General features: G+C 59.5%; 1 protein-coding gene across 3 annotated transcripts; it reads left to right on the top strand.

The window, feature by feature from the left end:
• The first annotated feature begins 110 nt into the window (after positions 1 to 110).
• RRP8 (ribosomal RNA processing 8) lies at positions 111 to 16181 on the top strand. 3 transcript variants are annotated; one of them, XM_040584077.1, is made up of 18 exons: positions 111 to 311; positions 395 to 599; positions 716 to 1172; positions 1286 to 1415; positions 1742 to 1848; positions 1984 to 2080; positions 4978 to 5103; positions 8226 to 8528; positions 9790 to 9872; positions 10284 to 10422; positions 10924 to 11058; positions 11157 to 11280; positions 11437 to 11573; positions 13402 to 13515; positions 14246 to 14427; positions 14691 to 14916; positions 15286 to 15496; positions 15676 to 16181. In XM_040584077.1, the coding sequence occupies exons 1-18, from the start codon at positions 261 to 263 to the stop codon at positions 15942 to 15944; spliced, it is 3096 nt and encodes a 1031-aa protein (XP_040440011.1). In that variant the 5' UTR covers positions 111 to 260; the 3' UTR covers positions 15945 to 16181. The 3 variants fall into 3 exon arrangements, with proteins under 3 accessions (XP_040440011.1, XP_040440010.1, XP_040440012.1); XM_040584076.1 differs by having other exon boundaries at positions 4978 to 5148; XM_040584078.1 differs by lacking the exons at positions 111 to 311; positions 395 to 599; positions 716 to 1172; ... (1 more) ...; positions 1742 to 1848; positions 1984 to 2080 and adding an exon at positions 2914 to 3119 and having other exon boundaries at positions 4978 to 5148.
• The last annotated feature ends 1328 nt before the right edge of the window (positions 16182 to 17509 follow it).

Below are 17509 nucleotides of genomic sequence, written 5' to 3'. Positions count from 1 at the left end.
CGGCGCTAACCGGGGCAGGGCGGGACTAACCGGGGCGGGGCGGGGCGCCCGCGGCATTGCCCCGTACAGCCGGGCCGTTTGGCCTCCTGGCCGCGGGGGGGCGGGGCTTCCGCGCGTGCTGCCGGGGGCCGCTCTGGCCGGGCGGCGCGGGTGGCACGTGGGTAACGGCGGCGGGTTCGGGCCGGCCTGGGGGTTCACAGCGGAGCCGCCCGCGCCAGCGCCGCCCTTCCCGGCCCAGGCGGGCGCCGCGCCACCGGGCCATGCTCGCGGAGGGGGACAGGAAGGATGGGGCGGGTGTCCCTGGCCGGCCGGTAAGGGGTGCGTGCACGGCGCCGCGGCGGGCCGGGCCGGTTCCTGGGCGCGCGGGAGGTGACCAGTCCCCCGGCCTCCGCAGAGTCCCGGGGCAGCTGCGGGGAAGCGGCGCCGGCCGAGGGACAGCGTGGCGGAACCCGGCCGGTACGGCGAGCCAGCGCGGAAGCGGCCCGGGCCGCGGAGGAAAGCCAGCGGGCAGCGGGCTGCGGCCGAGGGGCGCCGGGACGGCTCCGGGGAGCCCCAGACGGAGCGGGAGCCGCGACAGGGCGGGCAACGCCCGGACAGAGGTACCGCCGCCCGCCGAGGGCAGCTCCCGAGGCGCTGGGGGGGGCCCGGTAGGGAGCCGGGCTGGGAGCCCCCCCACACCCCGTCGCCGCCCTGACTTCGCTCCTGGTCCCCGCAGGCGCGTCGGCTGAGCTGTCGGGGGGGCGGCCCCGGCCGGGCGCGGAGCCCGGGGCGCGGGGGCCGGGGGCTGCGGCTGGGGAGCCAGCGCGGAGGCTGAGCAGGCGGCAGCGGAGGCACAAGCAGAGCAAACGGCCCCAGCAGCAGGAACGGGCGGGGACGGGGCGGGAGCAGGGCGCGGGCAGTCGGGCGACACCGGGAGCCCCGGAGGCGTCCGGCCGGGGAGCAGTTCCCTCGGGACGGTCGGCGGCACTGCGCGCACGGATGGAGGAGCGGCTCCTCGCCGCCCGGTTCCGGTACATCAACCAGCAGCTCTACACGTCCACCAGCCAGGAAGCGGCGCAGCTCTTCCAGAGCGACCCCGAAGCATTCGAGATCTACCACCGCGGCTTCACCCAGCAAGTGGGGCGCTGGCCAGAGAACCCCGTGCATCGCATCGTGCGCTACCTGCGGCAGCGGTGAGTGGGCAGAACTGGGGAGTTGGGGCCAGGGCCCTCTCTGAGCTGCAGCGACCCGAAGCGCTGGGACAAGGGGGAAGGGATGTTCAGAGTTCTCGCTCACCATCCCCCAGGCCAGCCTCGCTGGTGGTGGCAGATTTTGGGTGCGGTGACTGCAAGATTGCGAGCAGTGTCAAGAACAAGGTTCACTCCTTTGACCTGGTACCTCTCAGCCCGCTGGTCACTGTCTGTGACATGGCCAAGGTAGGGGGGCTGGGCAGCACGTGGAGGGGATGGTGAGGGATGGCAGCTCAGCGGGGTGAGGACTGTGGCACGGTGGCAGTGCATGCATTGCACCCACCAGGGTGGGGGTGGGGGGTAGGCCAGGCTGTGTGCTGCAGGGCAGGTTGCAGGGGCATGACAGAGAGCATGTATCAGTTCAGAAAACTGGGGTGCTTCTGTCTGTGGGCTCTCCAGACAAGATGCTCAGTTGAAGCCAAGAACCCAGGGAGTAGCAAAGCATGGAAGGGCTGCCCGGGCCCCGTCACCATCCTCCTCCTGCGGTGGGTGTCCTGCTTGGTGTCTGGTAGGTGCCTTTGGCAGCTGAGTCCGTGGACATTGCAGTGTTCTGCCTGGCGCTGATGGGCACCAACCTGCAGGAGATCCTGGAAGAGGCCAACCGCGTGCTGAAGCAGGGGTAGGCAGAGACACGGGTGCTGCCCTCGTGCTGGGTGGTGGGGCACAGGGGCATCAGGGTGAGCTGGGAGGCATTGGGCTGTGCCCTGGAAGACACCTTTGCCACCACTGCCACTTAGGCCTGGGTGTTCCACAGGGGTACCTTGATGGTGGCCGAGGTGGCCAGCCGCTTTGAGGACATCCGAGCCTTCGTGAACGCCATGGCTCAGCTGGGCTTCAAAAGCATTTCTAAGGTGTGTCCTCATGTGTGCCCTGTGCTGCTGGGTGCAGGGTGCACTGTGCCCCTGGCAGCCAGAGACCACCCTTCCTGCTCTAGCAGCAGGGCAGGGCAGCACAGCTTGGCCTGGTGCTGGTAGGGAGTGGACCTGAGGGTGGTGACAGCAGCATGTGGTGGGGGGATGGGGACAGGACACAGAACACATAGGGGCTATGGTGCTGAGGTCTGGGAGGAGGTTTGAGGGACCTGGGTCCTGTGGGCATTGTGGTGTGGGTCTTGAATGGAGGTATGCAGGCATGGGGCATGCTGGGGTCATGGTGCTGGGATCTGGCGTGGGATAGGGGGGACCTGGGGCACCCTGGGGATGTGGTGCTGGGGTCTGGGGGACCTGGGGCACCCTGGGGATGTGGTGCTGGGGTCTGGGCCAGGATTTGGGGGACTTGGGGCACCCCGGGGACATGGTGCTGGAGTCCGAGCCAAGGTCTGGGGGTAGGAGGGCCCGGGGCATACGGGGGGGTGTGTCTGTGAGGAGGTTTGGGTGACCTGGGGCCCCAAGGGGATGAGGTGCAGGGCTCAGGATGGGGTAGCGGGGACCCCGGGCACACTGGGGACGAGGCAGTGATGGGGTCCGGGGGCCCGCGCTGAGGCGGCGCTTCCGCAGGACCTCTCCAGCGCCTTTTTCCACCTCCTGGAGTTCGCCAAGACGGGCCCCCCCCGCCGGCGCCCGGTGCCCGGCCTGCGCCTGCGGCCCTGCCTGTACAAGCGCCGCTGAGTGGCGCAGGCGCAGTTCCCAATAAAGCGGCTGTACCCGCACGGCGCCGGTGTCCGGGGCGGGGCGGGGCGGCGCCTGCGCGGGGCGTGCGGGGCCTGCGCGGCGGCGGCGGCGGCGGCGGCGGTGGTAGCGGTGTTTCCTGCCGGGGATGTCGGGGCCGGGCGGGCCGGGCCCTGGCGGCGGGGGGAAGCTGGACATCAACCGTGCCGGCGTGGCCGAGCTGGAGGGAGCGCTCAGCGGCATCGGCCGCCGCCGCGCCCGCGGCATCGTGAGGAAGAGAGAGGTGCGGGCGAGGGGCGGCTGCTGGGCCCGGGCGGCGGTGGCGGGCAGCCGCGGGCAGGGGGCGGCGGGACGTGCCGGTGCCCGGTGGCAGGCGGAGCCCGGGGAGGGCCTGGGCTGTGCGGCCCTGCCTTGGGGCAACCGACCGCCGCCTCCGGCCTGCCGGCCTCGGGAGGCCGGGCTGGGTGCGGGCGCCCCCGGGGGCCTTGCTGGCGCCGCTCCGGGCGAGGGGAGCGGGCCGAGGGGCTTTCTGTTCGCGTGCGGCGGCGGGGCCGTGGCGGCCGGCGTCCTCTTCCCGGTGCCTCCCGGCGCAGGCCGGGGCGGGCTCCCGCGGCGGCAGGGCCTCCCTGGGGCGGGCGCGCCGGCCCCGCTCCGCAGTTTCCTTGTTGTTGGGGTTCGGGGCAGAGCTCCGGGGGCTGGTGGCAGGTGACGTTGCTTGCTAAGAGCGGAAAAAAACGAGTTCCTGGGTGGAACGGGCAGGAGCAGGAAGGGGTAGAAGCCCGGCTGGTGTGGTGAGGATGGGCTGGAAGTCCTGCCGCTCCCCCTTGATTGACTGTTGAGCTCTGTCAAATGACAGAGTAGGAGAAAAGCCTGTGTGTGGTAGTCACTCATAGGATGACTGGGCTGCCAGCGTGACACAGCCACCAAAAAGGTAAGCGTGATCTTAGGCTCCATCGGCCGTGACGCTTTTAGCGGAGACAAGGAGACTAATGCCATCTTTTTGCCACTAACGCCATGAAGAACTGGTAGGATCGTGGCTGGAATATGACATCCGTGTTGAAGCAGTCAGAGGAGTGAAGCAGGAGGAATCAGGGGAAGGGGAGGCTGGCTTGACAAGGCAGGACTAGAAGAGCTTGACTTTTTTTGGCCTGGAAAAGAGGAGGCTGAGAGGGGCAGAGCCACTAGCTATAAATACAACAGGAATGTAAACACTGGAGGCAGAAGAGCAAGAGGCATTTAAACAAGAGGACTTCTGGTATGAGAGCACGTGAGGACAAATTGACAGAAATGGGGTTTATTGCTAGAGCTGAGCTTTTGGGTAAAACCATTTATAGGGAAGAAGCAGCACAAGCGCCTTAAAATGATGCATGGTGGATTTGAAACGAGGATCAGAACCGTGTCTTGGCCCTGATGTCTGTGTTAGCTGGACAGGTGGATGCTTTCCACGCTGGGATCCTGCCCTCCTGGTAACAGCCAGGCCATCCCTGCTGGGTGTGGGCCCTTCAGGCTCATGGCAGAAGCTGCTTGGAGTCCAGGGCTGTAGGTGTGGTTGGTGGCAATGCGTGGTTCTGAGCGCAGGGCCGGGCAGCGCTTGACCTGCCCTTTTGCAGGATGGTGGGTGCCACGCAGGAGGCAGGGGCTGCTGCCATTCCCTTGGGCTGCTGGTAAGGGAGATTGACTGTGTGGACTGGGGAATGCTCCCAGGCTTGGTACTAGCCAGCAGGAAGGCACAATTCTCCTTTCTGAGCTTTTAGCCTTTGCTTTTGGGCCACTGCTCCCCTTGTTGGTAGCAGCTCTGGTGCTGTTGCCTGATCTTACAGGCATTGTGGTTGTCGCTCAGGCAGGGAAGGTTTGTGGAAACCCTAGGGGTTGTATGGGAGTGGCTGTTCTGGGCAGAAGGCATCCTGTACAGTGAATGGGAGCAACAGCAAGGACTCGCAGTACAAAGGTACCACCCTGCTGTGGCACCTGACCTGCGTTCCCTGAAGGCCTAAAGGGAGATAGCAATTGTAAGCAAGATGCAGGCTGGTAGGTCTGAACCAGCCAGGAAAGAGAGCCTGTCTGAGGAGGGTGTGAGTACACTTGGTCCAGCTTTGATGCTGGGGTTTCTCCACTCCATATCGAATCTTCTCTTCTCACAGGAGCTGAAGGGTTTCAACTCACTTGATGATCTTCTCCATGTCAAAGGCATCACCACCCGCATCTTGGAGCTGAACAGTCAGCGGATGACTTGCAGGAGGAGGCCAAGCAGTGAAGAAGCTGCGAGGGTGAGCCCTGGTCTGCAGGGGGAGAGTAAAGCTCCTGTGCCTCAGGTAGGAAAAGAAAGCTAGGGTTCCCCCACCTACCTGGCAGGGAGGTGGTCCTCCCTCGTGGTGTAGGAGTTAAGGAGGGTGTCTTATGCTGGGAGAGCTGGTAGCTGGTAGAGGGTCAGAGGAGGTTTACAAGGGAGGAGACACTGGAACAAGGAGGCCAAACGAATGCTGCGCCCTTTCAAACAGCCAAGTGATCTGTCTGCAGTTTTCCTGTAAGGTGGCAGCTTGGTTTGGGGAGCATCCTGGTGGGAAGGCTAAGATATTCCAGGCCTAGCTGGCTTTGTGGTATCTTGCCAGAGGCTGCAGCAACCCCTGAGCACAGAGCCTGGCTGGGAGCTGCTCTGGCCACTGTGATGCGCCCACCCCATCATCCCTGATAGAAACTGTGCTCTGACCCCAGAGGGTACTCATGGCTTCCTGCAGCCTCCACAGCCCCAGAGCAGCTAGCCATCCATAGATCTCCTGCAGATAGTTGTTAAGTTCCACTATTGTTCATCGCTGGAGGCCAGAATTGGGTGTGGAGAGAGATTCTTCCTCTGGACCAACAGCTGAGGAGGCCAGAGTCTGTGTCTCTTGCCAAGCCTTCTAGCCTGTCGTCTGCCTCATCTGCGGAGAGCAGCAGCCAGCATGCTGTCCACTTGGGCTGGCACACACCCAACTGAGCTCTGGGGACTTCTTCAGGAGTGTATCTTCCCGCAGTGCTGTGGGGCAGAGGAAATTCACTCACCTAAGAGCAACCCTGCCCTGTCAAGCTCTGGAGCACACTGTGCGGCCGGGAGAGGATGACTGTTAGAACGTGTTTTACTGCCTGGGAGATGTCAGTGACTGTTCTGCCCCAGGAGCATTGTCCTGGAGTTTGTTATCATCCAACACCTAGGTGTGACCCTCGATTCTAGATGCCAGAGGATGTGCTTGAGAAGCCTGGGTTCAGTGCTCCCTCTCAAAAAGGCGTGTCCAGATGGGCTGTTGTGCTGTGCCTTCTCATCTGGCCACTGCCCCTGCTTGAGAGTCCAGCCCTGTTCCAAACCCACCTGCCAGACAGGGTCCAGTCTAACTGGGCAGTGTGAAGAGATGACCAGTCTGCCTCTGATCTGGCGTGTCTGTCCAGGGCTAGGCACATGAGCACTAAAGCCTAATTTTCACATGTGAATAAACCTGGCCCTAACTGTGGTCAACGTTGCAGTGCCCGGTAGGAGGATTTCTCCTTCCCCAGCTATATTGCCTCTCCATTTCTTTTCTTATTTTCTCCAGATTTTGAATCATTTAGGGGAGGAGATCAAGCAATAGCTTTGAGGTTTAAGCATTGTGTTTAAAAGTGGGCTGGGCATTGCATGACTCATCTGTGTAGGGCAGCACAGGGGATAGTACTGCTTTCCTGCTCGTGCTTCCCTGTTCACGTTTTTGAGCCTGAAGCTTGTGCCGAGTGCAACCCCTCAATCCTTTTCACTTACTGCTTTACAGGGCGCACAGTGCCTGGTGCCCAGCTGGCCCTGCTCTCCCTGTCTTTAAATGGAGAACATTGCTTCTGGATGTATTGAAATGCATTTAATTTGGGTGAGCCCAGCTTACAAAGTGATGCAGCTCACACCGTGTAACTGCTCTGTCCTTGCTACCTACCCAAGTGTCAGTCTTAAAATGTAATCAGAAAAGATTTTATCTACTTCCATATTGTGAATAAAACAAATTATAACTGCTGTGGTTTTCCACACACACATCCCACTCTTACAGGTCTGTGCTAGACCCATCAGCAGAAAATGCGCGGTTTCCCATTAACAGGTACATTTTGAGAGCTGCTCACTAGCTCTTTCTTGATCCAAGCCATCTCATCCAGCAACCCTTCAGAGGATATGGTGTGCCAGTGTCTCTGTCAGAGGCCTGTGCCCTGCTCAAGTGCTTAGAAGTGTATGAGTGTGTCTCATCGATGTGATTTATGTAATTGGTTTTTTTGACCAAATGTAACACTGCAAGGAATAAACTCAACTGTATTTGAAAAGATGTGTTTTCATAAAGACTCATCAGCTGGTGCAACGCATGTCCCTGTCATTGATCTTTTACTCATTGAATGCTGCACCGGCTGTTTTATTGTCAGATGTCAGGCTATGTGAAGACTCGTTTTTCTCCCGCCTTCCTCAGTTCTGGCACAACACTTTCCTGTCTTTGCATTTTCTCCTGTATTCCAAGATCTAACAAAAAATAATTGCTGTGGGCCAGTAATCTCCTGTACTACTCCCTAGGACTCTTATGTGCAAATTATCCTGGGCTGCTGATTAAGTAATTTTCTTGGTGTACTGGAAAACAGTTCCTCATTCCCACATGATCCAGGAGCATTGCTCTGCTTCCTCCAAGTAATTGCTGGATACTTCTGCTTTTTCTGCTTTTTTTTTTTTTTCTGCTTTTTTTTTTTTTTTCTTGTGATGTTACGACAGCGCTGGTTTCTTTGGGGAGGAAGGGTGCAGGCAGCATTAGATGGGCACGTGCTATTTGCAACCTTTCAAGTAATCCTGGTCAGGTTGACTGGAGGGCGAAGGGGCCTCTGCACGGTGCTGAGGGCTGAAACACCCAGCATGCACCTCCTTGCTGGTGCTGGGATCCTGTCTGGGCATGGCAGCTCTGCTCCTTGCTTTGATCAGCGAAGGGTAGAGGGCTGTTCCCAGCTGCAGGCGGGGAGATGGCTCGCTGCAGAGGTGGAGCTGGCAACTTTGGTATTGTTCAGCACCACTGATGCTCCTGCAAGGTTTGTGTTTTCTGCTCAGTTGCAGAGTTGCTGGCTGCCACGTAACGCGGTCATGTTGTGGCTGTGCTTCCCTGTGGGGCTGGGAAGTGACCTGCCCCCAGACTGTGCTTGGCTGTAGCTGCCCTGTGACCCTAGAGAGTACCTTAGATCAGTAGTCTGCTCCCCTCTTCCCATCTTTGCCTCTGCTTAGCTCATCACCCCCTTTTCCATGCTGCTGAGGGAAGCCTCGGTGTTCCCTGGGCTGCTGCTCTGACTGGCAGCCCCCTCAGCTCCCTGGGCCCCGGGGCATGCTGCACAGAGCTGCAGCAGACAGACCTTGACCCTGCCTCTCCCTGTGTTGTAGGTGGTGGCTGAGGAGGAGGATGTTTCGGGCCCCTGGGAGCCAGAACGCTCTGGGAAAGGGAGCCCAGGGTCACGACCAGAGGCTGATGGCTCCAGTGGGCGAGGGGCGCAGGAGCCTGTCAGCTCCAATGTCTGCGGGGAGCAGGAGGAGGAGGAGGAGGAGGAAGAAGAGGAAGAGGGGAGCTGCTACAGTGAGGAAGGGGAGGATGGCAGCAACATCTACTTCTATTACACCATTGGAGAGCGCTGGATAGACTACCTGCAGCGGACAGAGGACGGTGGCCTCCGTCACGTGCGGCCCAAGGTAATGCTGCTGGGAGGGCAGCCCCAGACGAGGGCTCTGCAAAGAGAGGGCTGCCTGTGCGGTAGGTGGCTCTCAGGCAGGAGCTGACAGTGGCACGCTGACAATGGTCCTGTCCTGGTGGCTGGTGGCCTCGGAGCCGTTGCTTGCCGCAGTGGTGGTGCCAGAGTGGGCCATGGACTGCCGTAGCGCTTCAAGCTCCTGCTGCGTGGGGTGTATGCCTGGCTGGCATTTCTGCTGCAGACCCCCAGGATGCAGCAGCCAGGGAGCTCGGGCTGCCTGCTGGGTGCTGGCTAGGCTGGAAGGCCTGTGGTGCAGGTTGTGCCTGGCTGTTAGGGCTGAGGGAAGGAGGGACAGTCCCAGTCTGTCCAAGCACTGCTGAGAGTCCCCAGCCACGCCCATTCCCAGCAGGGCCACCCTGCTCTGTGCTGGGGCCCCTATGTCATAGTGCAGAGCCTGGATTGGGGCAGCAGGAATCTGCTGGGGGGCAGACAAAGGCCTCGGGGAGGTTTCTGCAGGATGAAGGGGTTGTGTTGAGAAGCCTCAGCCAGCCCTGAACACAGGGCCCCACAGCTGGTACCCAGGTCAGTTACTGGAGGGGAAGAGCCCCCAACTTCCTACCTGGGTTGGGGGAGCTCCCTGCTCACCTTCTGGTGGCTGCCAGCACTGTCCAGTAGCCACCCTGCTCTCCTCATGTTTCCTGTTAACCCAGTTCCTCTTGTATGGAGCTAGAAGGATGTAGATTCCTTTTGATGTGGCCACGTTGGGGTATGGTCTGCCACAGGTCCCAGCATAGCTCTCCCAGTAGCTGCCCAGTGTAGCAGGGCATGCTGAACAGCACTGGGGCCTGGCTGTAGGACTGGTTTGCTGGGAGGCTTCGGTCTGCCGAGGTCCCTGCTCAGGCTGCAGGTCTGCCTGCTCCGTGTTGAGCTGCACCTAGAGAGGGGCCAAGTGGATATACTGACAGGTGTTCTCAGCCACTGCTTTTGTCCCTGTGCAGCTGTTTTGCTGATTTTTTCCCCATCAGGTTTGATATGCCCTTCAGAAGGACCAAGTTCTATCCCTCCCACAGAAATTAACTCTTCTGCCAGCTCTATAGCTCAGGTGGCCATCAGCTTCCCTCTGCAGGTCCCCAGCGTGAGTGTGGGCTCAGAAGACTTGCTCGGCTGGGCCTCCTACTCTGTCACTTTGGGCTGAAAAATGAGTGACCCAGAATGTGTGCAGAAGGCTCTGCTCCAGCCTTGAACTTGCCTTCTCCTTGCAGATGAAGCGGAAGTCAGAGAACGGCCTGGATGGCAGAGCCCTTTCCCCTGGTAAAAAGCTGTGCAAGGGCTCTGAGTACAGCAGGTGAGTGCTCTGTCTGCTGAGCAGCAAGTGTACCTGGGAGGTGGGAAGATCTCCTTCTACCAGTCTCCTCCCTCAGTCGTCTAGGTGTCCTGCTGAGGTTGTGGAGTCTCCATCCTTGGGGAGACCAAAAGCCATCTGGGTTGTCCTGCTTGAGCAGGGCATTGGACCAGAGGACCTCTGGAGTTGCCTCCAGCCCCAGCCTGTGATTTTGTCATCCTGTAGGGCAGGCCAGGCTAAGGGGACTGCACGTATAGCTGTGGTCCCAGTGGAAGTGATGGGGACAGGGGTTGGTTATCTTGGCAGGAGGTTCACAGCTGGTGGTTTATGGGGACTGTTCTGAGGACTGCAGAGCATGGCCCAGCATAGCACTGACATGTCTCACTGTTGCTTTGGTCTCTCCCCATGGTCCAGGACGCTGGGTCCCTGCATGCCCAGTCCCACCACCACCTTCGGGGACCTGCGCAATGCCAAGGCAGGCCAGGCACGGCGGCGCCGCATCCCCTCGGTTGCCCCCCCTCCCGAGCTGCAGGACTGGCTCCGCACCTTCCAGGTAGGCTTAGGAGCCTGGCCAAAGAGCTCACCTTGGAGGGCCCTGAGAAGCTGTGGGTTTGACAGGCAGGCAGGAGGGGAGCCAAGCCCTCAGGAGTCTGTCTGTCTGCATGAAACCTGCCACAGTCAGGGGCTTGGGTCTCACAGTGCTTTTCCAGTGAGTTTTTGCCTCAAGTAAAGGAGCACAGAAGTGGCATTAGTCCTCATCTTGCTCCCCTTTGTCCTAGAGTTGTGTTGCCTTCACTGCCATCATACAGCACCTGTGTTCTGTCTTGTGTGATGCACCGAGCTCCCAGCCCCATCTCTGTGGTTCCTTCCTGTCTTGGGATCTGTGTAACAGAGCCCTGGCCTGATGCAGAGGGCTGGCTAGCCTGTCTTGTCTGTGCTGGTTGGTGTCCCTGCTGGGGTTGGGCTTTGGGCATAGGCATTGCAGAGAGCCACAGGGGAGCCTGTGAGGGCCTGTTGTCTGCACAGGCATTGAGACTGATGTCCCTCTCCTCAGCGGTGGAGCGGCCCAGAGAAGCTGCTTGCTCTGGATGAGCTCATCGATCGCTGTGAGCCCTCCCAAATCAAGTACATGATGCAGGTCATTGAACCCCAGTTCCAGAGAGACTTCATTTCCCTGCTGCCCAAGGAGGTGAGTTGAGGCAGGGACAGGCTGGCCTCAGTGCTCGCCACCCATTACCGGCCATGGGATCCCTCTGTACCCTTGTGACTTGGCTTCCTCTCCTGCAGCTGGCACTCTATGTCCTCTCATTCCTGGAGCCTCGGGACCTGCTCCGTGCTGCCCAGACCTGTCGCTACTGGAGGGTCTTGGCTGAAGATAACCTGCTTTGGAGAGAGAAATGCCGTGAAGAAGGTAAGGAAAACTACTCCACATGGCACATAGTGGCTGGGATCTGCAGTGGAGCAGCCCACAGCTCCCACAGATGTGCATCATCTTAGCTCCCCAATAGGGTGAGGGCATGTGCTGCCTGTGCGCCATGAGGCACGCTACTGTATTTTCCCCCTGCAGGAATTGAGGAGCCCTTGAACCTGCGGAAGCGGCGCCTGCTGAGCCCTGGATTCATGTACAGCCCCTGGAAATTTGCCTTCATGAGGCAGCACAAAATCGACATGAATTGGCGCAGCGGGGAGCTTAAAGCCCCCAAGGTAGGTGCCTTCAGGAGTCCTTGCTGAGAACCAGACTCTAGTGCTTTGATGTGTAGCAAACTGGTAGAGGAAGGAAGTAGCAGTGAAATATCCATGAGCAACAGGATGCAAACAACACTGAGAATTTTAAAAGTGCCTTGGGCAAAGATCACAAGTTGCCTATCTTCAGGAGGCACAGGCCAGAGGCATTCACCTGGACATACTTGAATTTAAAGGTCCTTGAAGCTGTACAACCTGCCAGCTTCCTGCAGCTCCTGTCCCTGACTGTGGGGAGCAGATCCACAGCACAGCTTGCTTGCAGCTGATCTCGGCGATTGCCACAATGGACAGTGCAGGGCTGCAGTTCTGCCAGCAGAAGGGTCACCCCGGACCTCAGAGAAGGGGGTTTCCATCCTGCACCCCTCCTCTGAGTGCCTGCAGCAGGGCTGTAGCCTGCCTTGGAAGCACACAGTTGTTTAGGGTGCCAAAGACCTTTAAGGTCATTGAGCCCAATTGTTAACCCAGGACCGCCAAGCCCACCACTAAACCACGTCCCTGAGCACCACATCCACATGGTTTTTAAACACCCCTGGGGATGGCGACTCCACCACCTGCCTGGGCAGCCTGTTCCAGTGCTTGACCACCTCTTCAGCGAAGACGTCTTTTGCAATATCCAATCTAAACCTCCCGTGGCACAACCTGGGGCCGTTTCCTCTTGCCTTACAGACCCGTTGGCATCCAGGGAGGGACACAGCCCTCCTGGGCTCAGCCAAGCCTTGTCCCTGGTGTAAGGGTCCAGAACGCTTGGGTGTTCCCTCCCTGCCAAGGTCCCTGCCTGCCCTCATCCTGCCTGGGAGGCAGGGAGAGCAGAGCCCCAGCCACCCCTTCTCGCAGCCTCTCCAGTCCAGGTGCACGCTCTCCACCTCCAGAGACTTTTTCCAGGCCCCTGGTGTTCCCAGCCCCTTCCCCAAGCCCCTGCCTCGGTGGCACCTGGGTTAGCAGCAGTGCTGTGCACAGTGCCAGCACTGCAGGGGCTGCACCCGCAGCAGCAAACTGGCACAGGCAGCCCTTTCCCGAGCCCCGCAACAGCGTGGTCTCTGCGCCCACTACCAGCAGAGCTGACAGGTGCTGCTCACGGGGACGTCTGCCCTCAGGGATGTCTGCCCTGTACCTTCCCCTGGCTGAGGGCAAATTCAATATGTTCCCTGCAAAGGGCAGCTCTGGTCTTGTTTTCACACTGAACTGCTGCTCACCTTCGTGCTGCCCTTCCCCATGGCTCAGCCAGGTGTGATGTGCCACCTCGTCCCCTGGGGTCCTGCCTAACCTGCCTGGTCCCTGCCGACCTGCAGATGTTACTCGATCATTGCCTGCCTTTGCTGCCCTTTTCGCACATCACCGTGTTGGGGAGGTGGCAGCTGGTGCGCAGCTGTTTGTGTGCTGCCTGCCTTCTGCTGTGTGGCCAGTGGAGCTGGTGGTCCTAAATGTACTGTGGGTAACGGCTGCCAGGTTTTGGTCTAGGACAGAATGCAGCTCTGAGCGGGGGCGGCTTGTGCAGCCTTAGTACCCACAAAGGTCCATCCATGGTTTGGAGTCCCCAGATATCCCACTGTACCACAGCAGTAGCCACCAAATGCCACCCCCCTCCCCTGACTCTTACTGTAGCTGCTGCTTTGTAGAGAAGCAATAGGGAAGTGGCTGGTGCTAGAAGGACTCTCCTGTTCTTCCTACCCTCAGCGCTTTCTGCTTACCCACCATGCCCAAAGGCTGCTTTTGAGGCCCGAGGTTCTGCAGGGTCCAGGGCTCTGAGCTGCCCTCGCCTCCTTCCTGACTCATGTTATTCTCCATGCAGGTGCTGAAGGGACATGACGACCATGTCATTACCTGCCTGCAGTTCTGTGGCAACCGGATAGTCAGTGGCTCAGATGACAATACGCTCAAAGTGTGGTCAGCTGTCACTGGGGAGGTGAGCTGCTGTGCACAGTCACACCACAGAGCTGCTCCACTGGCACGCTGGGAGGCATGCTGATCTTCAGCACTGCTGCAGGAAAGGGTGGAGATGTGAGAGGCATAGTGGCCTTTTCGGTTGGGTTTATCTTGTCTCTGGCAAAGTGCAGCTGGGGAGAGGATTTGATAGATCCTGTGGCTGCAGAAGCAGTGGGAAGAGCTGTCTTAAGCACAGGTTTGTTGGTACAGTAACGAATCACAGCATGGTCAGGGTTGGAAGGGGCCTCTGGAGGCCATCTAGCCCAACCCCCTGCTAAGGCAGGTTCACCTGGGGCAGATTGCGCAGAGCCACCTCCAGGCTGTCTCCAGAGCAGGAGACCCCACAGCCTCTCTGGGCAGCCTGTCCCAGCGCTCTGCCACCCTCACAGTAAAGAGGTTTTTCCTCCTACTCAGATGGAATGAGCAAGAGTTGGCCACACGCATGTTTTAACTGGCAGTCAGCAAGTGTGGACCACCCTTCTGGAGATCCAGGAAGGGCAAGAAACTTGACTGGGTTTGGAATAGCAGCTGATCATTGTCAGGGAGAGGCTGCTGTGGTGGGAACCTGAGTGTGTCTGCAGGGAGGTGGATCGCTGGCCTGAAGAGCCTGATTGATCCCTTGCCTGGAAGAAGTCCTACACTTTGCTTTTCCTTTTTGCTGTGGTGTTCAGCCTTTCCCCAACCAGTGTCTCGCATCTTGTTCTTTGCAGTGTGTGCAGACACTGGTTGGCCACACAGGCGGTGTGTGGTCTTCTCAGATGAGGGACAGCATTGTCATCAGTGGCTCCACGGACCGGACACTGAAGGTGTGGAATGCAGACACAGGTGAATGTGTGCACACACTGTATGGGCACACATCCACCGTGCGCTGCATGCACTTGCACGGGAACAGGTAAGGGCGTGACGGTGTTGAAGGCCTGGTCTGGTCTCTGGAATGGGGCAGGTGGAGGTGTGGAAGCACTGGGGCAAGTGAGAGTGCAGAGGTGGTCAGGGCTTGGTCTGATCTGTAGCTGGCAGATGCTGTGTGGGAAGAGGTATCCCTAGGGAGGAGAAGCTGGACCTGCTCCTTGGGGAAACTCGGGTATCCAGGGTTGACTCAGCTGGGTGAGGTCCAGAGTCAACACAACCAGGCTCCAAATCCACCCTTGCCCACAGGGTTGTGAGTGGCTCACGGGACGCCACTCTGCGCCTCTGGGACATCGAGACTGGGCAGTGTCTGCATGTGTTGATGGGGCACGTGGCTGCTGTACGCTGTGTGCAGTATGATGGGCACAAGGTGGTGAGCGGTGCGTACGACTACACAGTGAAAGTGTGGGACCCCGAGAGCGAAAGCTGCACTCACACACTGCAGGGACACACGAACCGCGTCTACTCCTTGCAGGTAATACCCTGGCTTCCCCTTCCCTCCCGCGCGCATGCTGCAGGGACATGAGCCATGCCTGTTCTAGCAAGTGAGAGGCTGTCTCCCCACCCCATACACATGCTGCAGGGATGCACAGGCCATGTCTGTTCCCTGCAGGTGAGGCACTCTCTGCCTCTCCACCCTGACCCACACTCATGCACGCACTGTGGGAACAGAACACACACACTGTCCCTTTCCTGGAAGGAAGATGCTGCCAAACACATGTGCATCCTGATTAGCCAAAGGGGATGGAGCACATCACTTAGCACCGAGTCTCTGGCATCAGACTGCAAAGAACACTCCTCCCCTCTCTGGGCAGGCCGTGCTGATCTGTGTCTCTCTGGGCAGTTTGATGGGACGCACATCGTGAGTGGCTCTCTGGACACATCGATTCGAGTGTGGGACGTAGAGAGTGGAAACTGCCTGCACACCCTCATGGGGCACCAGTCGCTCACGAGTGGCATGGAGTTACGTGACAATATCCTTGTATCTGGCAACGCTGACTCAACAGTCAAGATCTGGGACATCAAGACGGGCCAGTGCCTGCAAACACTGCAGGGTGGGTAAAGGAGGATGGAGCAGCTCCCCTTGGTAGGGCTGTTGGAGAGGGGTCGTGTTGCTCCTAGCTGCCAGATGTGGCAGGAGCAGGGCAGATGTTGCCCAGAAACGGGTGCTCCTAAAGAGCCTGGGGTTGGAGGTGGGAGCCCAGGAGAACTAACAAGTACCCTCTGCTTCCAGGCCCCAGCAAGCACCAGAGTGCCGTGACCTGCCTGCAGTTCAGCTCCAAGTTTGTGGTAACCAGCTCCGATGATGGTACCGTCAAGCTCTGGGACCTCAAGACGGGCGAGTTTGTGCGCAACCTGGTTGCACTGGAGAGTGGGGGCAGTGGGGGCGTAGTGTGGCGCATCCGCGCCTCCAACACCAAGCTTGTGTGTGCAGTGGGCAGCCGCAACGGCACGGAGGAGACCAAGCTGCTGGTGCTGGACTTTGATGTGGACCTGAAATGAACCTGGCCAGTCCAGGGTGGGATGGAGGATCCCGCGGGCTGGGCATAGCAGCTGGTCTTGGTGGGGCTGGCCCCAGAGCAGGCACTAGCCCCCCGCGGGCTGTAAATACTGTTTGCAGCTGTCTGGGCCTTATTTATATATGTGTGAACTCCCTGTGGGGAGCCTGCGCCCGGCTAGGGCACTGTACAGAGGAAGCAGCATGTTTTGTACACACTAATATATCGATTTATTTCTGTACCTGGGGTCTTCTTCTCCACCCCTGCCATTTCCTGAGCCCTTCCTTCCTGGAGCTTGTCTCTTTTGGGGGAGCAGTTGGTGGCTGCAGCCCATCCCATTTGATTCCAGCCAGAAGCAGGAAGGGTACAGACTTTCCTTAGTTACTGACCTCGGAGACCAGCTGTCTCTTCGAGCACACAGATGCCGTTGTCTGGTGGAGTGCCCTCTCCTGGAGTCCCATAGTTTGTGGATTCCAGGTTCTGTATTTTGGGCATGGCAGTGGGCTGGCAATGGGCATGAAGCGCTGAGCACACAGTGCTGGGGGCGTCTTGCAGAGCAGCACCACAGGTAGCACAGCCTGATGGCCAGCCAGGCAGGGAGGCTCATGAAGCTGTCCTGAGAAGATGAAGCCCCGATACTGTGCCTGGGAAGGGAGCAGCGCCGTGAGCAAACATGGTTTTTTTTCTTCTGCATAGCTCTGATCCAGCCAGAGGGAGGTGGACAGGGCTGAGTGGGTTGATAGAAGGTGCAGCAGGCAGCAACTGACTGGGCAGCACCTGGACGTGGACCACAGGGAGATGAGATGGGGCCTGAGCTCTGCTGTAGCTAGGGGTATGTGCATGGAGGGGAGGGCAGCACTACCTTTAGTGTTGTCCCAGCTCTTGTGGCCTGCTGGGGCAGCCCTCAGAGCAGGGCCGGCAGGAGGTAGCATGGGTACTGGAAGGCAGCGCAGGCAGCCCTGCCATTGCACCCAGGTAGACGTGTACCAGCTGGCAGCAGCTGTAGCGATTGCGGCTGCTTCCCTGGGACCCCTGGCCCTACAGGGTGCGGCGCAGCCACCACCGTGGCAGGCATCCTTGCTCCTTGCTGCAGTGCTCATGGGACGGCAGAGCAGCAGGGTTACTGGCAGCCCCCCTCCTCTCTTCAAGCTGTCCTGCAGGCAGCTGAGGACCTTGTCCACTTGGTGCAGTGGAGCGGGGAGTCTTCCATGCCTCCTGTGGGGTCAGGACTTCAGCCAATGTTGTCCACGTGGAAGATGGCTTCTGCCTCCTGTCCTTGCATCTCTAGGTCCTGCTGCAGCCCTGATGCCATGCAAGGGCCTGTTCTGCTAGAAGCCTTGGGGCTGCTTGCTGGCTGAGCAGGAGCTGCCAGGCGTGCTGGGAGCAGAGGAGGTGGGAGAGCCGGGTGCAGCTCGGCTGCCAGCAGCTCCTCCTGCAAGCCCTGGACTGCCCTGGAGGGGGGTGGCTCTGCTGGGCTGCTGAGCTGCTGGATGTGCATCTGGTTCTTTGAAGTCACCTCATCCTCGGGCAGACGTGGCAGCAGGCAGTGCAGGCCTGTGGCCCTGTGTC

The sequence above is a fragment of the Falco naumanni genome, chromosome 2, assembly GCF_017639655.2.
Source record: "Falco naumanni isolate bFalNau1 chromosome 2, bFalNau1.pat, whole genome shotgun sequence".
Classification (NCBI taxonomy): Eukaryota; Metazoa; Chordata; class Aves; order Falconiformes; family Falconidae; genus Falco; species Falco naumanni.
Note: the sequence above shows the minus strand (reverse complement) of the source record. Positions and strands in the feature narration are given on the sequence as shown.